The 19,889-nt window shown below is 44.4% G+C and overlaps 2 protein-coding genes across 3 annotated transcripts in view; one reads left to right on the plus strand and one right to left on the minus strand.

The window, feature by feature from the left end:
- The window catches only part of Pcsk2 (proprotein convertase subtilisin/kexin type 2), a 316,714-nt gene extending 313,449 nt beyond the window's left edge, over window positions 1–3,265 (plus strand). The window contains exon 12 of the mRNA XM_004668723.2: window positions 652–3,265. Within this exon, the coding sequence (XP_004668780.1) occupies window positions 652–1,138 (487 nt within the window). The 3' untranslated portion in view covers window positions 1,139–3,265. The remainder of the gene's footprint in view (window positions 1–651) is intronic.
- Window positions 3,266–11,889: 8,624 nt separating this feature from the next.
- Window positions 11,890–19,889, minus strand: part of Bfsp1 (beaded filament structural protein 1) — a 34,962-nt gene continuing 26,962 nt past the window's right edge. For both annotated transcript variants that reach the window (XM_012951253.2, XM_045155675.1), the window contains exons 6-8: window positions 19,190–19,410; window positions 16,660–16,742; window positions 11,890–13,021 (exon numbers count right to left, since the gene is read on the minus strand). In XM_012951253.2, coding sequence (XP_012806707.2) covers window positions 12,054–13,021; window positions 16,660–16,742; window positions 19,190–19,410 — 1,272 coding nt within the window. In that variant the 3' untranslated portion in view covers window positions 11,890–12,053. The remainder of the gene's footprint in view (window positions 13,022–16,659; window positions 16,743–19,189; window positions 19,411–19,889) is intronic.

Here is a 19,889-nt window from a genome sequence, read left to right on the forward strand (position 1 = left end):
AGCTTGCCTTCGAAGCCTAAGGACCCAGGTTTGATTCCCTAGTACCCACATAAGCCAGATGCATAAGGTGGCGCATGCATCTGGAGTTTGTTTGCAGTGGCTAGAGGCCCTGGAGTGCCCATTCTCTCACTCTCGCTCTCTCCTTCTCCCCCTCCCTCTCTCAAATAAATAAATAATAAAAATAAATTTTTAAAGGCATTATGAATTCTTGCCTCATAGAGATTACCCAGTTGGGGACATTGAGTCATCCCACTAAGAAACAGAGAAACCAGGATATAGTTATCAACCTTATCCTGTCAATTAGTGGCAGAGGGTTAAACCTCTAACACCTTTGGGCGCCCTACACACAGGCTGAGCAAGTACGTATGTAGGGAAGCAGGGGCAAGCGGTCAGACTACGTGAGAGCTGCAGTTAAGGTAACTCTGATGGAACTTGAGGGATGTCTGAGGACCCCAACATCTGCTACCTTCCCTTTTTACAGAGAAGGGTCTGAGTATACGACGGGTTGCTCGGATTCACACAGATCTGCCTTAAGGATTAGCCCCAACGCCTCTGCACTTCCTGAAGCAGCGTTCAGGGCTCCTCCTCCCCAGCACCCCCTTGCGTGGTGCGCATACCTTCCCTTACCAGATCTCTTCTCTCTGTCCCCAGGAAAATACCATCCACCGGCAAGTTGGTGCTGACCCTCACAACAGACGCCTGTGAGGGAAAGGAAAACTTTGTCCGCTACCTGGAGCACGTTCAAGCTGTCATTACGGTCAACGCAACCAGGAGAGGAGACCTCAACATCAACATGACCTCCCCCATGGGCACCAAGTCCATTTTGCTGAGCCGGCGTCCAAGAGACGACGACTCCAAGGTGGGCTTTGACAAGTGGCCTTTCATGACCACCCACACTTGGGGGGAGGATGCCCGAGGAACCTGGACCTTGGAGCTGGGGTTTGTGGGCAGCGCACCCCAGAAGGGGGTGCTGAAGGAATGGACCTTGATGCTGCACGGCACGCAGAGCGCCCCGTACATCGATCAGGTAGTGAAGGATTACCAGTCCAAGCTGGCTATGTCCAAGAAGCAGGAGTTGGAGGAAGAGCTGGATGAAGCCGTGGAGAGAAGTCTGCAGAGTATCCTGAGTAAAAACTAGGGCTGCCGTTCCGCTTCCGCCTCCACTGCCCCCTCGCCCCCGCCTCGGCCTGTCCTCGCTCCTCAGTCTAGCACCCACCGGGCACTTCCCACCACCCGAACAAGCAAGCCTACCCTCTCCACCTAAAGCTTTGCCCACTGTCGATGTTTATTTTCATTACCATGGAAGCAATCGTCTTTATTCTGTGCCCCAAATATAGTGTTCCCACCAACATCTGTGTCCTCTGTGTGACTCCACCTTCTTTATTTCTGCCATTCAGACGGGTGACAGACTGCAAACAAAACTGGGACAGCTTGCCCTCGATTTTATTTTCATATCCGAGAAGAGGAAAAGAACACACCCATAAGCCACACTCAATGACTCCAAGAACGTTTGTCTGTGGTCTCAGATGAGGAGGTGTTAAATAACATGGAAATGAAAGCTGACAGAGTGAACTCCACGGGCTGGAGAAGCAAAGGGAAACCTACACATCTTTAGGAGACAAATGGCTTGAATTCAGCAAGATTGGGCAGGGACGTAGACAAAGGTGACATGATGAATGAGAAACGTGCCATAGAGAGCCCTAATTACTGGACAGGCAAAAGGGATCAAACAGCATGAGCACTGGAAATTTACCACCAACATCCAAATCTTAATGCACCCTGCCCAGCCAGTATGACATACAAGATGGCTTTTCTTTCGCCAGCTCTGCTCTAAGTTGTGATAAAATGTGCTGGAATTTGAATAGGTTCACACACACACACACACACACACACACACACACACACACACAAACGGGGGGGGGAGACAGTTATCTGGCACTCATGTAGCTATCCAAACAAGGAAAAATTAAGGCAGATCTGGCAACATGTCTGATGAAGAACAATTTATTAGTTTGAAAAATAGGAATATTCCTTCTCCTAAGTGGCTTTGGGGCTTCTTGTTAAGTAAGAGGCAGGGGTGTATTGCTTTGGTTTTAACAGCTTTACACACATCTGACTAGGGCTTTATTTCCCAAAAATACCACTGGAGAGAAATATCTTCCTTGTGATATCATTGATGTGCTGGGGAACATGGCTACCATCCCAGAGGAGGCTGGGGACGTTGAGGGAACACTGGAGGACATGGGTGGCCGTGTCCACATGGACCTGTGATTGTGAGGAGCTGTTTCTGCTGACAGGCGGGACATGCCAGCTCATCCCCCAGTAACTTTAGGCCCGAAGGGAGTCAAAGAAGATGCCATTTAAGAACCGCATAGAGCCACCATCTCAGCAACTCAGAAACCCATGAGCATCTAACATGCAACCCAAAGGTTATAGTTGTCAACCCCTGAAGACACCATTTCATTCCCAGTTATTACCAAAGTAACCTGGTATCACTTGTGTCCTACCCAAGAATTGGCTTGTCCCCTCCCCAACCAGTGTCCAGCCATTCCCAAGAAATTATCCCTTCTCAGCCACTCCAGGCTCCAGCTCTCCCTTTCCAGGGAGGATGTGTGGAGCCTGGAGTTTCTTGACTAAAGCCAGCAATGTAAGAATGTTTGGTTTTATTTCCTAAAGGTGGCAACTTTAAGAAAGAATTTCAAAACTTCACTCATTTCTTTTCTTCCCATATTGGCATGAATTTCTGTCTTCTCTGACACCTTTGACTTTCCCTGTATTGTGCTTTTAAGTGTAACAATATTTATGATTTTTAAAAGAAATTTATTACTTGTTGCAAAGGTCTTTTTAAACCAGTTTAGATTTAAAGAAAAAAAATGGAAATCATTGAAACTCATTTCATATTAATGGTCTAAAAATAAACCAAAGGACATTATGTGTGCATGTCTGCATAAGTGCACACACAAATATATATATACATATGTAGACTATATACATGTGTGTATATATGTGTATATATACACTTGTATAAATGTATATACACACATATACCTAAATGTGTGTATTGTGTATTTATTGAAGAAACAGACACCATATTCATCTCTAAAAGAATATTCAGAGAATATCAAGATGATTCTGGCTGAAGAAAAAAGCCAGTGGAAATTCAGGTGAAAATGTTTGTTCATCTGTGCTCATTACAACACCTCTGTAATTTTTCACCTCTGTGTATAAACATTAAATGTCTTACATATGCAGCAACAATATAAAATAGTTGTCCATATTTTCACAGTTGTGGTATAATTTATGAAATTAGAGAGTACCTTATCAGCTTCTTAATAGAATGGCAAGTTTTGATATGAGTATATAGTATATAAAAATATAGAGTGCTATATATACATATTTGGTCTCTTTTTCTCTCTTTTTTTTTGCATCAGTATTAACACTGAATTATGTCTGGCTAGTGGTGTTTTTATGATACCCTGATCCTAATGCAAGAGACAGTTATTTATAGTCATTTATTTTAAAATTGAAAATAAGTGAAGAACAATCAGGTTAATATTGTTACTCCCTATGACAAATTTTTTAAGTAAATTAAAAAATATATGTTGTAAATTAGGAAGCTCAACAATAAAACATTGCCTTCCAGAAATTATGTGAGATGTGATGTATCATATATGGGGGGAAAACCTCCATTCATTGTAGGAGCAGATAATAAAAAGTTACCAAAGAGAGGTCTTAAAAGCTTGCTTGGGTCAATATGCATGATAAGCATGTGGTTAACGAAGTCACACATAGATTATTATTGATAGAAGCTTTTTTCTTTCTTTCTTTCTTTTTTGTTGTTGTTTTTCGAGGTAGGGTTTCACTCTAGCTCAGGCTGACCTAGAATTTACTATGTAATCTCAGGGTGGCCTCAAACTCACAGTGATCCTCCTACCTCTGCCTCCCAAGTGCTGGGATTAAAGGTGTATGACACCATGCCTGGCTTAGCTTTTTTCTTTTAAAAAAAATTCTTTATTTATTTATTTGCAAAGAGAGAGAGAGAAAAGAGAGAGACAGAGAGAAAGGGGATACCAGGGCTTCCAGCCACTGCAGACAATCTCCAAATGTGTGTGCCTCTTTGTGCATCTGGCTTTACATGGGCACTGGGAAATTGAACCTGGGTCATTAGGCTTTGTGGGCAGGTGCCTTATCCACTGAGCCATCTCTCCAGCCCAACAGCAGCTTTTTTTCAGACTCAGGCTACATCGGTTAGTGGATTGTAAATTCAATTTGGGAAGTCAATACCAGCACTTCTAAAAGGATAGACTCAAGTAGATCATGCACAGATTAAGGATAAGTATTATTTCCTTAAATATCTGCTTCTGAAGTGTGTGTATGTCTGTCCATCTACATATATTAGCTCATGACATAAAATATATGTTTTAGTGTAAATGGTGGCCAAAAATATTTTTAAGATATCCTAGAATATATTAGGCTAGGTTAGTTTTACTTCAGCAGCAAACAACCTCAAAACTTAAGTGGCTTAAAGGGTTTTTTTCTCATACAAGTTCTTTTTTAAATTTATTAATTGATTTGCAAGCAAAGAGAGACAGAGAAAGAATGGGTTTACCAAGGCCTCCAGCCACTGCAAATGAACTCTGGATACATGTGCCACTTTGTGCATCTGGCTTTACATGGGTACTGGGGAATCAAACTTGCAGGCAAGCTCCTTAATCACTGAGCCATCTCTCCTGCCCCTATCACACAAGATCTAATGAGGGTTTGGGTGACTCTCTAAAGCCACCGCTCTCCATGATATGACTTGTGTTTCATAGTCACAGCATGAAGTTGTTACAATCGCCAAAGACTTTCACCACCTCTTCTCTGTTCAACCTGATGGAGATGCATTCTCTCACCCATTGCACTGGTGAACTCTGCTCCACCAACCTTCCTAACACAAGCAACTGGACATGTAGGGTGATTCACACTTGAATACTCTGTGAGCATTCAAGTCCCTACCACAGATGTCTGACACTCCTGGAAAACAAATTCTTAAATTCTGATTTACACGGCAACTCTCCTCATAAATGGTGCTATGAGCACTATTGCACAGTACCTGTGCCTTACGCCATGGGGTCACATGTCACTCTGAAAATCATTCAAGGTGATTTATAGCAAAAACAGTTTATAGGACTGGAGAGATGGCTCAGCGGTTAAAGGCAGTTGCTTGCAAAGCCTGAAGGCCTGAGTTCAATTCTCCAGTGCCCAGTAAAGCCAGTTGCCCAAAGCGGTGCCTGTGTCTGGAGTTCATTTGCGGTGGCAGGAGGCCCTGGCGTACCCATGCTCAATCTCTTGTGCTCGCTCTCTCTTTCTCTCTCTCTCTTTGCAAATAAAATTATTTTTAAAATAGTTTATAATTGTGTTCTTATATAATACTTATTAAATTAAATTATTTAAATCTCAGAAAGTCTGCTGGCCCAGGTTCAATTCCCCAGCCACCCACATAATCTGGACACAAAAAGAGATGCAAGTGTCTGGCTTCTCTTTGCAGTGGCAAAAGAACATGTCATGCGTGTGCACATGTGTGCATGAGCCCACACACACACACACACACACACACACACACACACTCAAATAAATACATAAAATATGTTTTAAAAGATTTAAGAAGCCAGGCATGGTGGCACACGCCTTTAATCCCAACACTCAGGAGGCAGAGGTAGGAGGATTGGCATGAGTTCAAGGCCACCCTGAGACTACCTAGTGAATTCCAAGTCAGCCTGGGCTAGAGTGAGACCCTACCTCAAAAAACCGAAATAAAAAATTTAAGAATCATCAGTTTATTCAAAGGGCAAAATAGGGCTAGAGAGATGGCTGAGTGGTTAAGGAACTTGCCTGAAGAGCTTAATGACCAAGGTTTAATTCCCTAGTGCTCAATACTTCAGGTAAAGCCAGATGCAAAAGGTGAATGCATCTGGAGTTCATCTCTCTCTCTCCCCTCTCCTTCCTTGCAAATAAATAAAAATATTTTTTAAAGGCAAGAGGGGCCAGTAAGATGGCTAGTGGTGAAGGCACTTGCCTGAGAGCCTAAGGACCCAGGTTCTATTCCCAGTACCCATGTAAAGAAGCCAGATGCACAAAGTGGCATGTGTATCTGGAGTTTGTTTACAACAGCTAGAGACCCTGGCATGCCCATTCTCTCTCTTTTTCTCTCTCTTTCTCTCTCTCTCTCTGCCCCCCTCCTTGGAAATAAATATTTAAAAAGGCAAAAGAGAACACTTAAGTAGAACATTGGTCAAGGCTGTGAGACAGGTTCTTATAAAAACTGTCTAGTCCACTGGACATGGTGGTGCACACCTTTAATCCCAGCACTCAGGAGGCAGAGGTAGGAGGATCAGTGTGAGTTCGAGGCCACCCTGAGATTACAGAGTGAATTCCAGGTCAGTCTGAGCTACAGTGAGACCCTACCTCGGAAAAAAAAAAAAAAAAAAAAAAAAAAAAACTGCCAGGTCCAATGAAGGTACAAGGCAGTGTGCTCCCAAGCCCCAGGGAGGAGTCCCTGAACCATTCATCCTCTAAGGGGACACCTAGCCTGTCCCACCACTGGTACCAGGAGATGAAGTATAAACCCATATATTAAAGATGGTGACCTGTGGCTGCATGTGAAAAAGCCAGAGGCAACTTTGATGGAGGTGGGCAGGTCCGGACACTCCAATTAGTCATCTGAGCTGAGAATGAGGGTCTGGAGGCAAAAGACTGAAGGAGCCACCTAAAAGCTGATTCTCTCCAAGGATTCCCTCAACCTGGTGCTTCTGCTTCATAAAAATCAATGCATACAGGATGGGATTATAGCTTAGTAATGGAACATTTGCCTAGCATGCATTAGGCCCTAGATTTAAATCCCAGTATTGGTGGAAAGTGAGCAATGCTTAGAGGCATTTAGGGGTGAAATGATCAAAGTCTGTTCTCAGTGGTTCTGAATGGATAAGAAGTCTGGCTGCCTAGGGTGGGGCTGTGCAGGGACTTAGGTACTCATGGGCCACTTCTGGTCAGCAAACACAATTCCTAGAAGAAATTACAATTAATACTACCTGGAAACCTAGAAAGCCAGGCCTCTGAGAGGGTTTTGGTTTTTGTTGTTGTTTTTTTGTTTGTTTGTTTGTTTTGGGTTTTTTAAGGTAGGGTCTCACTCTAGCTCAGGCTGACCTGGAGCTCACTATATAGTCTCAGCATGGCCTTGAACTCATGGTGATTCTCCTATCTCTGCCTCCTGAGTGCTGGAATTAAAAGCATGTGCCACCACGCCTGGCAATTTGGGGGGGGGGGGGCGATAACTTGGGGGGGGTGTTTGTTTTGGTGGGGGTTGTTTTCTTTTTTAGTTTTTCAAGGTAGGGTTTCACTCTAGTCCAGGCTGACCTTGAATTCACTATGTAATCTCAGGGTGGCCTCAAATTCACCATGATCCTCCTACCTCTGCCTCCTGAGTGCTGGGATTAAAGGCATGAGCCACCATGCCCAGCTTTTTTGGGTTTTTGATGTAGAGTTTCTCTCTACTCCAGGCTGACCTGGAATTCACTATGAAGTCTCAGAGTGGCCTCGAACTCATGGTGATTCTTCTTCCTCTGCCTCCCAAGTGCTGAGATTAAAGGTTTGTGCCACCACACCCGGTGAGGAGGGTGTTTTTACAGGCTAGTCGGGGTGCCTTTAATGTCATTGAAATGAGGCTGGCTTCTGCAATTGCTAAAATAATAAAATAAAATAAGCAGAAAATCAGAATTCAGCTGTTGCTCAATGAGGGAACTGAGTAAAGAAGTTGGCTTCATCTATTCAGACTGGTGAAACAGAATAGGATGGGCCAGAGAACTTCTGGAAACCAGAAATACATTTCCAAAGTTTTGAGGACTGTGCAGTCCAAGATGAAGGTGATGGCAGATTCGGTGTCTGGTGAGGGCCCATGTCCTGGTCCTTAGACAGTACTTTCTCATTCTAAGCTCACAGGTAGACAGGGCATCTCTGAGGCCTCTTTGATGGTAAGGGGACTAATCCCACTCATGAAGACATCCCCCACTATAACCTATTACCTCCGAGGGACCCACTTCCTAATACCATCACCTTGTGAATGGGGATTTCAACACATAGACTTAGCAGGACAGGAACAGGCAGACCATAGGAGAAGCAGTGCCAGAGTGGAACAGCAAGCCAACACCAGGGAGTGGGTCCTTCTCCCTCCTGCAGCCCTTCACTCCTCCCATTCCGCCCTGAGGGAGCCTTCCAGGCACAGCTGGTGAGGCAGAAACAAGGTTTGTAGGAGAGGCCCATCCCTCCTGTCATCCCAGAGAGAAGAGCAGGTTAGGAGCATGAGAGCAGAGCAGGAGCTCCCACTGCCATCACCACACTAGTGAGCCACCTGGTCCAGACCTTGTTTAGGGTCTGCTCTGGGGAAAAATATAGCTCAATTCAAAGTTCTTTCCATTCTCTGTTAACACCAATTCTCATTAGTCAGCAGTTATTGTTGGGATCTTTGGGGTTGCAAGCCAGAGAAATGAGCTCTCCGAAGTGAAGCCTAAAGAGCCAGCCAAAACCAGCCTAGAAAAGGACAGAGATTGGAGCAAGTCTGTAGACATGGCACAGATGGTGGATGGCCTGGTCAGAACACCCCCCCCCCATCCTAGGACAAGCCCTGGTGGGTTCAGTCTTGGCTTTATTGTTCTAGAAGAGAGCATCTTATGGGTCTAGAATGGACGGCTTGCCAAGCCTGACTCCAGAGAAGGAAGGGTATCTATCATGAACATGCTATGTCAGAAACATAGATGAACATGCTTGTGTCTTTCCACAATGTCAGAATTTATTGAATAAACAATAAATTCACATGGCAGGGCAGTTTCAATAATGGCAAATTTGTCAAACAGTCATAATTTTCTGGCTACCTGGCCCATGTTCTTTTATTCCAGTCTTAATGCCAGTGTTAACTCTCAAATCACACATTACACATCATACAGCAAATATCTCTATCTATGTATATACGTAAGTTACAGAATGACTGTAAAGGGTTAAAAAGGTGAAAAGTTGGGCTGGAGAGATGGTTCAGCAGTTAAGGTGCTTGTCTGCAAAGCCTAAAGACCAGGGTTTGATTTCCCAGTACCCATGTAAAGCCAGATGCACAAAGTGGTGCATACATCTGGAGTTCATTTGCAGTGACTAGAGGCCCTGATGCACCCATTCTCTCCCCACCCCTCCTCTCCTCCTCCTCTTCCTCTTTCTTCTTTCTTTCTTCCCCCCCCCCCTTCTCCTTGCAAATAAATAAAGAAAAAAACTAAAAGGAAAAAAAGCAAAAAGTTTCAAAAAGGTCTGAAGGGCCAGAGCTGGGAAAGCGACAGAAATGCCAACACAGCCCCAAAGATCTCAAGTGTTGCTGTAAACACACATGACTGTCTGCCTTGAGGTTTCCTCTGTAGGAGAATTCATGCAGAGCAGGCTGAGAGTTCTGGGTAGTTCACGGAGAGCAGTCCTCAACCTAGGAGGGCAGACTTAGAGTATACACACTCCAACTCCCTTGCACTCACTCTAGTTGAATAACAGGCATATTCAACAGTCTCTTGGAAGACTTTGGTGAGTTTGAGCCCCAGATGCACAGGAGGAAACCCATTTTTCAACTGCCCTGTATTGGCCTCCTCTATCTAATTTTCTCATTTACTTATCTGTTGCCTTCTACACTTCTGCACCCCTCGAATGTCAAGTTTGGCAGACAGGGTCACATCTGATTGCTCTCTGCTGTCTCTACAGAACCCAGAACTGTGTCTGGCACAGGACAGACTTCCAAACCATTTTTCCTAGTTGATTGAATATAATATAAAAATGCCCTTTCATTCCAAAATGATTCCCCCTGCCTTTTTGGATAAGAATATTCACTAAACATATAGTCCAGAAAAATAGAAAGGCTTAGTGGGGAAAAGAAATGGTGTTCAGCTGCTGTTAATGTTGAATATAATAGACACACTGGCCCAAATTCCTACATCCTAGGGTCCAGCCAATGGTTCCTATCAGACTCTCTTATGTTTTTAAGTTATAAATATTTCAAACTGTGGGGTAGATTGGCTTCTCCATTCACCTTTTAGAGAAAAAAAAAAAACAAAACCATATTTCTTTCTTGAAATCAAAACCTCAAATCAGTTCAGAACAAGACTGTTTAAAGCTCTAGGTTAGAACAAAAGGTAACTCCATTTAGTATTCTGTTGTTCCTAACAATAGAATGTCATTTGTGACCCCGTCAGCTTTTTTTCTCATACTATGTAGTTGTCTTGCAAGATGGCATTTCCCCCTCTTTTTTTATATGATACAATAAGCTACTTAAACACATTTACTCAGCATCCTTGGTGTATTTTGGAGTCTCTATGTGAGGAAATATATATATTTTTTTAATTTTTTTATTTATTTATTTGAGAGCGACAGACACAGAGAGAAAGACAGATAGAGGGAGAGAGAGAGAATGGGCGCGCCAGGGCTTCCAGCCTCTGCAAACGAACTCCAGACGCGTGCGCCCCCTTGTGCATCTGGCTAACGTGGGACCTGGGGAACCGAGCCTCGAACAGGGGTCCTTAGGCTTCACAGGCAAGCGCTTAACCGCCAAGCCATCTCTCCAGCCCAGGAAATATATTTTAATTAGTAAAAGTTAAAATCTATTTTTAGACCATCAATAGGCTAAAAGATACCTAAAAGTAACATAAGTAAAATTTGAAGCCTGGGGATATAGTTCAATGGCAGAGTGGGTGCTTAATAGGTACAAGGCCCTGGATTCAATCCATAGTGTGTGTGCACACACATACATACACACACACATCCTATACCACACACACACTTTTTGTAAAGATCCTGGTTTGGTGTAATCTCTCTCTTTAAGGATCTGACACAGCAACTAGCTGTAAGCACTTATGTATGTGTACACAAAGAGCTTACATGCTCATATGTGTCAGGACTGTTACTTCTTGGATTCCTAAATAAATCTGAAAAACCTCGCCTTACACAATGTGTGGCCCATAGTATCAGGTCAGTAAGTGCCTAGTAGATGAGCTCACTAACTTCTTCCCTAATTTATGAAGTGGCATTCAAGTTTCCCTTTTGAAACTTGGCCTAAGATGACACTCTGAGAAAACATTAAGAACCTCACCAGAAGAAACCTGGAGGATATGCAGTGGCAGATAGCATGGATGGTCCACCTCCACTGCCATGACCGACTTCTTTTCCTGAGGGCATCCTTGGTCCTCAGAATTAATGCAGCCGGAGCACACACCCTCACTGCCTGATGGCAGCAGCCTAGCTCCCTCACAGTAATGTGAGCACACATGCAAGTATGGCTCCCACAGTTGCTCAGTGGGATTCAGCCCCTGGCCCTCTACCCAAATAGATAGTAGCACCTTCCTATGGATAGCCTTGCCTTCCTGACTTCCTCTCTACTCCCTGACTGGTATTTCCTGGGATCATATTCCAGAGAAACTTTTTACAATCCATGTTTGCTTCAAGTCAGCTTCTAAGAGAAACCAAGAAACAATACACCCAACCACTTAAGTGTGTGCTCTTGTGCTCAGAATGGAAAGTGAGCCACTGATATAAACTAGCATCTTCTGTGTGAAATCCAGACACTGTCTGGGATCTTAATGAGTCTATATGAAGCAAGCTGAAGCTGGGTGTGATGGGTCGTGCTTATAATCCCAGCAGCTGTAGAGTGAGGCAAGAGAACTGAAAGTTCAAGTCCTGACTGGGCTACGTAGAGAGACCCTGTCTCCAAAATGAACACAAAGCATGCTGAAAAGCATGTTCCTGTCCTAAAAGAGGATAACTCAGTGGCCACTTAACAGAGAATCCCCATCCCTGTGTGGCTAACTCAAGGTTCTATTTATTAGAAAAGGGGCATGGTGCAAGCAAAGAAAGCACTTTAATGAAGCTCGCCGACCCAGGTCAGCTACAAGCTAATCCAAACAGGAACCCTCACTCTTTGATCATTTGTTCTAACATCGCAAAGCAAGCCCAACACCCCCACCCATGGCCCCAGACACTTTTCTCCCATTACACTTCATGTCTTAGGTGCCCTTCTCCACCAATTTCTTGTTGGCCTTCGTCTTCCCAATTGTGGTCTCCACGATTACAGAGGTTTCTTCATATGTCTGAATGCTCTCTGTTGAAATCTTCTCAATGGACTCCACCACCTCCACCTTCTTGAAAGCCAAAGCCTTGGGAGGGATTTTTGCCAGCATGTTACTGCTCTTATACCCAGGCCCCTCTGATCCATCCTGATTGTCACCGGGCCTCTGTGAAGAGGGTGCAGACGGTTCCTCGGGACCAGGTATAATCACAGGACAGGGTCTTTCGGACCCCTCACCTTCCTTCTGCCCATTGTCTTTTCCCTCAGGACCTTTTGGTTCTTTGGCATTTATCCCATTCTCCTTATCTGTAGCTTGATGGTGGTTTGATGGTCCAACTTCCCTGCCCTGGGGACCACCCTGTTCATTCTCTTCCACAGGCGGGGGTGTAGGCTGCTCAGGAGAAGGTTCCACGTGGCCATCACGATGCAGAGAATCTTCTTCAATGGAAATAACCACCCCACCTCTAGCTGGGATGGAAGATGCGTAGAACCCAGGGTCCACAAAACTGGCATCCCCTGTGACCAGCACATGCCGTCCTTTGGTGTAGAGGTCAGTGGGTGGCTCGGGCACAGGCTCGGTAGGGCCTCTTACTCTGTCCTTGACCATTTTGCACAGCTTCCCGAAGGCTTTGCTTATCTGCCCCCCATCTGGCACATCCTCAGGACCCCCTTCTTGCGTTGGAGGGCTTGCCTCTTCTTCACCTCCTGGTCCCAGCTGAGAGTCACCTTCCTCTGAAAGTCCCACCTGAGCTGGCTTTGGGTCCTGCAGACTTGTTAATGGCACATCTTCCAGAGTCTCTTCGGCTTTGTCTTGAGCTATGATCTCCTTTCTTTTGGGAAGGTTCTTGGGGAGGCCTTTTTGTCTGGGTTTAGCTGCTGTGATATCCTGCACAGCTCTGGTGAAATCTAACAACAACAACAAAAAAAAGGCAGTAAGCCAAATATAACTGTCAATGAGAAGGAATGAGAACACATTCATTGAAAAATATGCCAAGGCAACTGACCAGCACTAGGGTGAGACATAAACAATGGGGGAAAAGCGATGGATCCAATGCCCATGCCAAGGCCCTAGTTCTATCAAATAGCTGGATACTTTGGGTCAGTTCACATGATCTCTCTGGATTTCCCCAAAGGGTAGAGAAAGCACTCTTTTTATGACATTCACAATTCACCCTTAAGCTGGAACATGTGACTATAGTACCAGGATAGTGCATGGAGGTGACATCCAGCCTCCTGTTGTGTTCATAGTGAATACCTGGATCCAGTCCCAACTTCAGCCCCCTGTGGTGCTCACTCACCTCACGGTGGGTACCTGGGTCCTGACTATATAACAGAAACCCACTCCGCAAGTCATTCTCTCTGACTTCCCCAAAGGTGGGACAGCAGAGCTGCTGGGCCTCTCTGACAGGTTCAGATGGCTTCAAGCCTGGGGATGGAATCCACCCATGGTGACCCAACAACCTAAGTAATTGTGACCACCCCTTGATTGAACACCCCCTTCCTCCTGGGCCAAAACAGGGATCAATTAAATTATTAATTAAGTTCAGAAATTTAAATTAAATTTAGAAATGAGAGGAATCCCCTCTCCCCACTCCTCCACAGGGGCTGAAATGGAAAACTAGACGACATGGAAATCACATAGAAATCTAACCCTGCATCATCCCTGAGGCTCACTCACATAGTGATTCTGGAACTTTTACCCCCACGTTGTTTCCATTCCCTCCCACCCGTGACCCCAGGAATGCCAGCTGCTGGCATGGGCTGATCTGTGGCAGAGAAGAGTCAAGAGGGGAAACTGGCAGGAACAGGTCATGAGGCTATAAAGGCAGAGAAGAATGTGTCTAAGGAAGTACCTCACCAAGCTGGTCCAAGAACAGAGATGCTTACAAGACCAGCTCTTGAATTTCAGGGCCAAATATAACTGTCAATGCGAGGGAAGGAGAACACATTCACTGAAAAATGTACCGACTGAACTGAAGACAAGTGACCAGCTGGTGCTCTGCCTTCTTGATGGAGTTACGAGTGGGAGGGAATGGAGATGTGAGGTGGAAAAGGTTCCAAAAGGAAACACGGGGCCCTTTGCACAAAAACTGTACAAATCTCAGGAAAATAATGGCAAAGCATTATGCCAAGATCAGAACATTTTGAGTATCAGGTCCTATGCAGGGCCCTCCATGCCTGCATCAGGACCACTGTCCTTCCACTGATGTTCTGACTGTGAAGCCCCTTTGCACAAATTCCTGGGCTATTTGGGAAACAAGGACTTAATGCCCTATGAGGTCCAGCAATCTCAGTTAGGGGCATCACCCAAAAGATTTTAAATCAACAGTTTGAAGAGAGGGCTACAGCCCTGTGTTCACTGCAGCACTGCTTACAACACAGCCAAACTATGGAACCAACCTCAGTGTCCAAGAACAGATGAGCAGGTAAAGGAAATGTAGCATATACACACAAGTGAACACTGCTGGGCTTTGCAAAGAAGGAATATCTGTATTTGAGACAATATGGATGGAGCTGCAGAGCTCTATACGCAGTGGAATGAGGCAGAGCAAGGTGGATCTCACTCATATGTGGAATGTGGAATAACGGAGCTCATAGCAACAGAGAGTAGATGGCAGCTTCAGGAGCTAGAATGAGTGGAGATAAGAGGGTCTCAGACAGCAGGAATATGTGTTTGGGAGTTTTATCAAGTTTCTATTGCATAGTGTGACAAATACAGTTAATTGTAGAGTATGACACATTTCAAACTTGCTGAGAGTAAATTTCAAATGTCCTCAGCATGAAAAAATATTAAGTATTTGGGGTGACAGATATGGTACCTAGCTTGGTTTAATTATTCATTTTTTAATATTTATGTGTGTGTGTGTGTGTGTGTGTGTGTGTGTGTGTGTGTGTACAAGCATGCACAGGCACACCAGGATCTCTTGTTGCTTCAATTAAACACCAGAACACCGTGAGCACTTTTTGTGCTTCTTGAGGGTGCTGGGAAGTTGAACTTAGGCTGACAGGCTTTGCAAGCAAGCACCTTTAACTTGATCCATCACCCCAGCACACACCCCCATTTAATTATTTTTTCAGCTTTTATTTTATTTATTTGAGAGAGGGAAAAAGAGGCAGAGAGAGTGAGAGAATGGACATGTCAGGGCCTTCAGCCACTGCAGATGCATGTACGCATGTGCCACCTAGTACATCTGGCTTACATGGGTCCTGGGGACTCAAACCTAGGTCCTTTGGCTTAGCAAGCAAGTGCTTTAACCACTAAGACATATCTCCAATCCTAATTATTCTTTATATTGATAAATTATAAGGCCAGTCTGTACCTTCATAAGTTACCAATGTATAATATTTTTTAAACATGAAAATAAGAACTAAAAAATGACCAAAGTGCTTGGGAAGCTAAGGAAGGGAGACCATAAGTTAGAGGCCAGTCTGGACTACATAGTGAGAACTTGTTAAAAATAAAATAAGCCAGGCATGGTAGTACATGCCTTTAATTCCAGTACTTGGAAGGCAGAGGTAGGTGGATCACCATGAATTTGAGGCCACCCTGAGACAACATAGTAAATTCCAGGTCAGCCTGAGCTAGGGTGAAACCCTACCTCAAAGAAACAAACAAACAAACAAACAAACAAACAAATAAATAAATAAATAAATAAATAAATAAAAGCCCTTTAAGTCTGACCAGCAACATGGCTACCTTCTATTTTCTCTCCAACCCTGAACTTGTTCAGGATCTCAGACACGAGTGACATCTTATGAGAGTATAAAGCACCACAAAGACTAAACATGGAAGGCAGGGGCCACAGTCACCACCCACACTGCTTCTGCTCAGCTTTTTGTTTTGTGTTGTGTGTGTATGTTTGCATACTTGCCTATTTGTTCCAAAGCAGTGTCTCTCCCATCCAAGTACTAACCAGGCCCAAGTGCTTAGCTTCCAAGATCAGACAAGACCAGGCACATTCAGGGTGGTATGGCCATAGATTCAGGGCAGTGACTCTCTATGTTGCCAAAATCGGTCTCAACTCCTGGGTCAAGCAATCCTTCTGCCTCAGCTTTCTAGGATGCTAGGACCGCAGACAGTCATCACTGAGCCTGGCTCCTGGTCAGTTTTGAGGGCCAGAGACAACAATCAACAACTGAGCGCCTCTTCTGCATCACACACTGGAGTCAGCACTCTTGCCAAGCCTAGTGCATTTAATGCAGTGGGGTAGAGAAAATTCAGGGTCTACTTTGTGCCATAATGAAGCAGCAATAAATAAATGCAGAACTGTATTTCCTCCCCAGTTAAATATCTCATGTTTGGGGCCGGCATTTCCAGGGTGGGCTATCCCCCAAGCAACTTTTCTCCTTATAAACTTCTTGGTTCCATTACATAGCACCCAGAGGAGCATACCAAACAGAGAGGAAAGACCATGCATAAGAACATTTAATTTCAGGAAGTGTTGGAAGAAAGCTGCTTGGTTTTTTTTGTTGTTGTTGTTTTTTGTTTTTTGTTTTTTCCAAGACAGAAGTAGAAAGCAGAGGTCAGGGCTGGGAGGCATTACCTTTTCCACTGGATCCAATGCTGAGGGAAGCCCCATGGCTCGGAGTGAACAGCGAGATGGGAGTCTCAAAGGCAGAGCTCAGCCTGGCAGAAAGAGTATGACACCCACCATCTTTAATTCATACATCAAAAACAGGGTCAGGGACAAAAGCGACTCTCTGAACTTAAGAAAAAAAAAATGAAAAAGCTTTCTCTAGATTCATGTGTTCATGAATTACATATAAACTATTAAATGTAAATATATATTCTCATACTGAGAACATAAAGAAAATTGTCAGTTTTTTATTGGATATTTTATTTATTTATAATGTGTTTTAATATGGATTTAATTAACAGGACCCATGCAAATCCAGATGCACAAAGTGGCCCATGCATCTGGAGTTTGTTTGCAGTGACGGAGGCCCTGGCATGCTCTCCCTCAATATCTATCTTCCCCCCCCCCCCCGTCCTCTCTCAAATGAAATATTAAAAAAAAAACAGGTTGTCAGGTATGTGGTGCATGCCTTTAGTTCCAGTATTCTGGAGGCAGAGGTAGGAGGATAACCATGAATTTGAGGCCACCCTGAGCCTACATAGTGAATTCTAGGTCAGTCTCTGCTAGAGTAAGACCCTGCCTCAAAAAAAAAAAAGGCTGGAATATTTTTGACAAACAGAATATAATATCCTCAACTTGTCTTTTAAAAACAACATATGTCTGGCTGGAAAGATGGCTTAGCAGTTAAGACGCTTGCCTTCAAAGCCTAAGAACTCACGTTCAAATCTCCAGGCTCCATGTAGCCAAATGCAGTGACTCAAGCACGCAATGTCACATATGCACACAAGGGGACACACACATCTGGAGATTGTTTGCAGCAGGCTGAAAGTCCTGGTGTACCCATTCTCCTCCCCCCCCCTCTGTCTCTCAAAATAAAAATAAAAAAGAATATATGTCATATATAAGTTAAAAAGAAATTGAATGAAAATCTAAGCAATTGGTGAATCTTAGTCAAAAAGTGCTTGGGAGTTTCTTATCCTTTCCACAGCACGTTAATCTAAAAAACTGGATGTCATTACTAACCAAAGAGACCCACAGTTAACTTCCTGTGATGCCCTTCCTCTAAAAGAAAAAGACCTATAAACTCACTTCAAGATTTGTTGTCATGGGTGTGCTCTTGAGACATTTGCAGTGACATAAATGTAACATGGAATTATCTGAGATACACTACTTCTCACTAGAGACAGGCAAAGGGCAGAGAAAGTCTTGCTTTTCCTGCTGAGCCTTTGAGCCAAACACTCACTGCCAAACTAGAGTGCCCAGAACACAAGGGGGAAATGCTACCCGGGCAGTGCTTGGGGAAGGCTGCCTTTTCTTTTAATTCAACATAAACCCAGAAAATAATAGTGCTGAGTTGAAAAAAATCACAATTCCATGCCCACCCTATTCTCTGAAGATTTGCTACAGATATAGTTATCAACATAATACAGATGGGGAGAGAGAAGGAGAATTTCCTAGCAATCTTTTTAAAATATTTTTATTAGCCAGGCGTGATGGCGCACGTCTTTAATCCCAGCACTTGGTAGGCAGAGGTAGGAGGATTGCCGTGAGTTTGAAGCCAGCCTGAGACTCCATAGTGAATTCCAGGTCAGCCTGAGCTAGAGTGGGACCCTACCTCAAAAAAATCAAACAAATAATATTTTTTTATTTATCTGCAAGCAGGAAGAAAAAGACTTCATATACACATACATACATACATATATATACATATATATATGTATATATATGTATGTATGTATGTATATATATATATATATATGTATGTATGTATGTATGTATGGAGAGAGAGAGAGAATAGGAATGTCAGGACCTCCTGGCACTGCAAACAAACTCCAGTTTGTGCATCTGGCTTTACTTGATGACTGGGGAATTGAACCCCGGGGCCATCAGGCTTTGCAAGCAAGTGCCTTTAACAGCTGAGCCATTTCTCCAGCCCCCATGCAATCTTAAACTAAGCAGGAGTAAAGTCACAGGACACTGGAAGCCATCTTGTCAGCCACATTCCCGACCCTCCCAGGCAGTGGCAATCGCGAAGGTAGCAGCAGCAGGAGCAACAGTACCTCCTCCGAGCACCCTTCGGGTGCCTGGCAGTATGCAAGACCCCGACCTGCAGTATCACAGTACCCATCCCAATCACGCCACCTGCTGGACTATCTGTCCCCAGAGCCACAAGGGCACAGAGAAGTCTCCTCCATGAAGTTGTTCCTGGTCACCTTTCTTAAAATCTCAAGTGCACCCACCATCAGTCCCTCCTACCCCCACATAAGCCTCCTCCAGTGCTCCTCCACCCTCCCTCAGCTACAAGGTCACCCATCTTCTGTCTCTCCAGCTAGTATTCAAGTTCCAAGAGATTTGTTTGTTTCCTTTCTGGCCTCACCTCCTCCACCTACAACTGTGCCTAGCACTTAGCCGACATGCAACAGGATTGGCAGAGGAGGAAGCGCACGAGGTGGGGGATGAGGGCTGGGGTGACAGGCACACAGACGCATGACCACACCGGTTGCCTTCGATCTCGATGATCCGATGGTACCGCTCCAGCTCATTCCTCAGGGTCTGCTGGGCCACAGCCAGCTGCCGGCAGTCGTAGGAAGACCTCTCCAGGGACCGCTCAGCCTCCTCCATCTCTTTCCGCAAGCTTTCGATCTGCTCGTTGTAAAGCTGTATCTCATCATCGTAACACTCATGAGCATTCTTAATAGCTTGTTCCAGGGCTGTTGTCTGTGAGCAAGCACACCATGTAAGGAGATCCATGCCACTTCCCCCAAGACATGGGCTTCACTGGCCAGGAAGCCCCTTCTTGTCTGTTACAGCTCAGCCACAGTTCACTTCAGAATCTCTTTTGAGAACACTGCCACTGAGCTCCTATCTCCTTCACAAACATCAGAACCCTCTGGTATTAGTCCCAAAAGCAGTCCAAAGATGGAGACTCTTGGAAATAAAAAGAAACCTGCTTCCATGATGAATACGCATGATTCAAATAAAGCACATCCTTCATACTTTAATGGCAGCATAAATCTGGTCACCAAAATGACACAGAAAAAGGAAAATATATGTAAGACAGACACTATGATACTTTCACTGACATTACTAAGGAGAACATCTCGGTATTCTCATCCAGCCACTAGAGTGCTTAAAGATCTTCCAGAATTTCAGTTAGTAGACTTATGTTTGTGTTTGGCTAGCTATGTCTATGAGTA

Source organism: Jaculus jaculus, chromosome 8 (assembly GCF_020740685.1).
Source record: "Jaculus jaculus isolate mJacJac1 chromosome 8, mJacJac1.mat.Y.cur, whole genome shotgun sequence".
Lineage (NCBI taxonomy): Eukaryota > Metazoa > Chordata > Mammalia > Rodentia > Dipodidae > Jaculus > Jaculus jaculus.